This window comes from Oryzias melastigma, linkage group LG16 (assembly GCF_002922805.2).
Source record: "Oryzias melastigma strain HK-1 linkage group LG16, ASM292280v2, whole genome shotgun sequence".
NCBI classification, from domain to species: Eukaryota; Metazoa; Chordata; class Actinopteri; order Beloniformes; family Adrianichthyidae; genus Oryzias; species Oryzias melastigma.
The window spans coordinates 4863245-4866488 of NC_050527.1; the positions used below are offsets into that span (position 1 = coordinate 4863245).

The 3244-nt window shown below is 35.9% G+C and overlaps 1 protein-coding gene across 4 annotated transcripts in view; it reads right to left on the bottom strand.

Annotated features, from left to right (window-relative positions):
• The window catches only part of trim35-28 (tripartite motif containing 35-28), a 12484-nt gene that overhangs the window by 3064 nt on the left and 6176 nt on the right, over nt 1-3244 (bottom strand). The window contains exons 2-3 of one of the 4 annotated variants that reach the window (XM_024267832.2): nt 2273-2346; nt 1717-2169 (exon numbers count right to left, since the gene is read on the bottom strand). In XM_024267832.2, the coding sequence (XP_024123600.1) occupies nt 1717-2136 (420 nt within the window). In that variant the 5' untranslated portion in view covers nt 2137-2169; nt 2273-2346. Of the gene's footprint in view, nt 1-1716; nt 2198-2268; nt 2347-3244 lie in introns of all 4 variants that reach the window. The other 3 variants (XM_024267831.2, XM_024267829.2, XM_024267830.2) reach the window with 3 other exon arrangements.

Genomic DNA, 3244 nt, shown 5'->3' on the forward strand with positions numbered 1-3244 from the left:
AGTCCAAACATAAGGCAAAGTGTCTTGCTGAGAAAAAAAAAAAAGTCACCTAACTTGAATTCTTGCCCCCAGGTGCAGGAGTGCTATTGCATTCCATGTTCTTTAGAGCAGACGTGTTGCAACAGTTTAACCCTCAAAAAATAAGAAAACCAACTAAATATTCAAATAAATATGGGTCGAATAATGAGTTTAATGTAAGTGAGTACAAATCCTTAAAAGTACAAGTAATAAAATTGGATATTTGTCCAAAAAAAGCATAATTTTGTCACTTTGTGTAAACTTTATTAAATGTTAAAAATCCATCACTTGTATTCTTTCTCAGAAAAGCATACGGGACAACCTACCCATTTTGCATTTGGTCTAAACATTTATTTTCTTTAATTTTTTTCCCTACATTTAGCAAATTAACAAAAAATATTAAACTATTTTTTTACTTCTATTGAATTGAGGGGGAAAAAGAAGTACGTTTTATGTCTTAAAAATGTTGCTACTTATAAAATGTTTAAAGTATTGTGCATTGGGCGGTCACGATGCGGCAGTCAACCTCTGATCGGAAGGTTGCAGGTTCGATTCCCGCCTTGCCTGCCCATGTGTTGAAGTGTGAAGCAACATATTGAACCCCAAAATTGCCTCTAGTGGAAGGTCTGTTTGGCAGCAGTGTGTGAATGTGTGGGTGAAAGGACTTTGACTGTAAAGCACTTTGGGCCTTTAAGAAAGGTAGAAGAACATGGTATACAACATTTACCACCAAGGATTTCTTAATCTTTGGTTAAAGATGAGACTAATATCTACTCAAAATTGAATTTTTATCAAACTTTTATAGTCAAATGAGTAGTGCTGCTACAAACGATTGTATTAATAGTTGATTAATCACAGATTGCTTTTTCCGATAGCTAAGAACGCTGAAATTGAGAGCTAAAAACGCTGAAGCTATTAACTGAAAACGCTGAAGCTGATAGCCAGCTAAAATATTAGTTAAATGCCAAATTATCCCAGAAAACTGAAAAAAAATCCTAAATTATCAAAACAGCTAGCATGCAGCTGAAATATTAATTAAACTCCAAAATAGCCTAAAACATAAAAAAAATATTAGAGTGGTCAAAATAACTAGCATGTAACTGAAATATTAGCTAAACTCCAAAACAGACAAAAAAAATGGCTAAATTAGCCAAAATAGCTAGCATGCAGCTGAAATGTTAGCTAAACTCCAAAATAGGCTAAAAAACCTTAATGAAAGCCAAAATAGTCCAAAATGCTAGCATGATCCCATTAAAACTTTAAACTTTACTACACTTCGACTCCAATCGACTATTAAATTAGTCATCAACAAGTTTAATAGCCGATTAGTCATCAATTAGTCGACTAATCGTGGCAGCCCTACAAATAAGTAATAATGGTGATAATAAGTGTACGTTTAAGTATGTGAGAAATACAATTAGAATTTTGAATATGAAATTAATTGGGCACATTTTGTTGTCGTTTCTTCAGTATTTGTGACTAGAAAAAATCTGATGGATAGTTCTAGACCTAAATTATTTTCACTTTAAGGAAAACTTGGTCACGCATCATTACAAAAGTCAGATCATTTTCAAGACATCAAATGAAGCATAAAGTATTGATTGCAGTTAAAGCTAACATTAGAATATGATCTGTTCAATAAGTCATCCGTTTCATTTTACACGTTAATAAAGGTGTTTGTGAGTTTACAGTTTTTACCATGCAGACGCCCTCTCCCTGTTTAAGCGACAGCAGCCGGTGGTTGCTGTGGAGGGGGACGCAGTCCACACACACGGGCTCCTCGTCCTTCTCACAGTACAGCTCCAGCGGCTTCAGGTGGATGTTGCAGACTTCCTCGGGGGTTCGGTTCTGGTCCGACTTCCTCACCGTGTGACTCAGGAAGCTCTGGCACGCGCTGTTGAGCGCGCGGTTAGAAACGGCCTGCGACTCCTCGCATTTGGTTCTGCAGACCGGACACTTGCGGCTGTGCTCCCAGCTCCGCTGCAGGCACCGGCGGCAGAAGCTGTGGGTGCACGGCAGCAGCACGGGGTCCTCGTAGATGCCCTGACACACCGGGCAGGACAGGTCCTGCTGGAGAGGAGACTCTTCCGGCATTTCCTCCTCCATGGTTTCAGCCATGGCTCCTCAGTTTACTTTCGATTTGCTCAACACCTAAATGTGACACAGAGATACGTATAATCTAATAAAAAAAAACTTTAAATAATTATTTCAATTTTGTAAAGTCATGTCGAGATAAAAGAAAAGGCTCACAAACGTGTTATCCCCTTCTTCCTTCTCCTTTCTTGTTCCGCCTGTTCTTCCGCTTCTGTCGGTTAAGGTGGGCGGAGCCTAGCAGTTTGGTAAAGTTGAAAACATGTACACACGTGGACTTCCGGTTGAACAAACCTCGCAGCTTAAAGTTATTTTTAAAATCCTGTTTCCGTGTTTAAAACATGTTTTTGTGGCATTTTACTGATGATGGAGGACTTTTATTAACAATTCAAAAAAAGGACAGACGCAAAAATGCTGTTTGAAAAGGTTCAAGTGTGAGCTAGAAGTATGGAGAGAAATAAGTATCACCCCCATTCATGTGTGCGTTAATTATTCTTCTTTTTTGTGCATTACTTTGAATTTGTGTAAGTAATTATTGATTTGTTACTCATATAAAAACATTATGTGCATAAGTACAAAATTTACAAAATAAAAAAAAAATACAAAATAAAATTTACACATGCACAAATAAAATTGCAACAACTGTAGAATGGAAGCGATCAATTCTGGGAGATATCTTTTTTATTTTTAAAAGGAATAAGGGTTTTAAAAACGTTTAGACTTTTTTATATTAATTGGCATTTCTGTTTAAGAAAGTGAGAAAAAGTGAAATTCAATGAACTACTGCCACTCTGCAAAAACTATGTCTTAGCAAGCGATACAAGTTTTTTTCATTTAAGTGTAAAATTCTATAATAATGGATAAAAGACCACTTGGAATGCTTTTAAAATAGATCAAAAGAGGTAACAATCTCTTTGCTTTGCAGTAATGCATATATGGATATGGAATCATCATGTCATGCTGATGGTAAATCTTAAATCTTCAAGACTGATTAAAAAATAATCACTTAAAAAAAACACACTCCTAAAATTAGTGGCTATTATTTCTTATTTTGTAATGAAAGAAGTCAAAGGTGCTGCTAAATTGTTGAGAATAATTGAATAGCTGTACTATTTTCTCAGAAAAATAACTTATT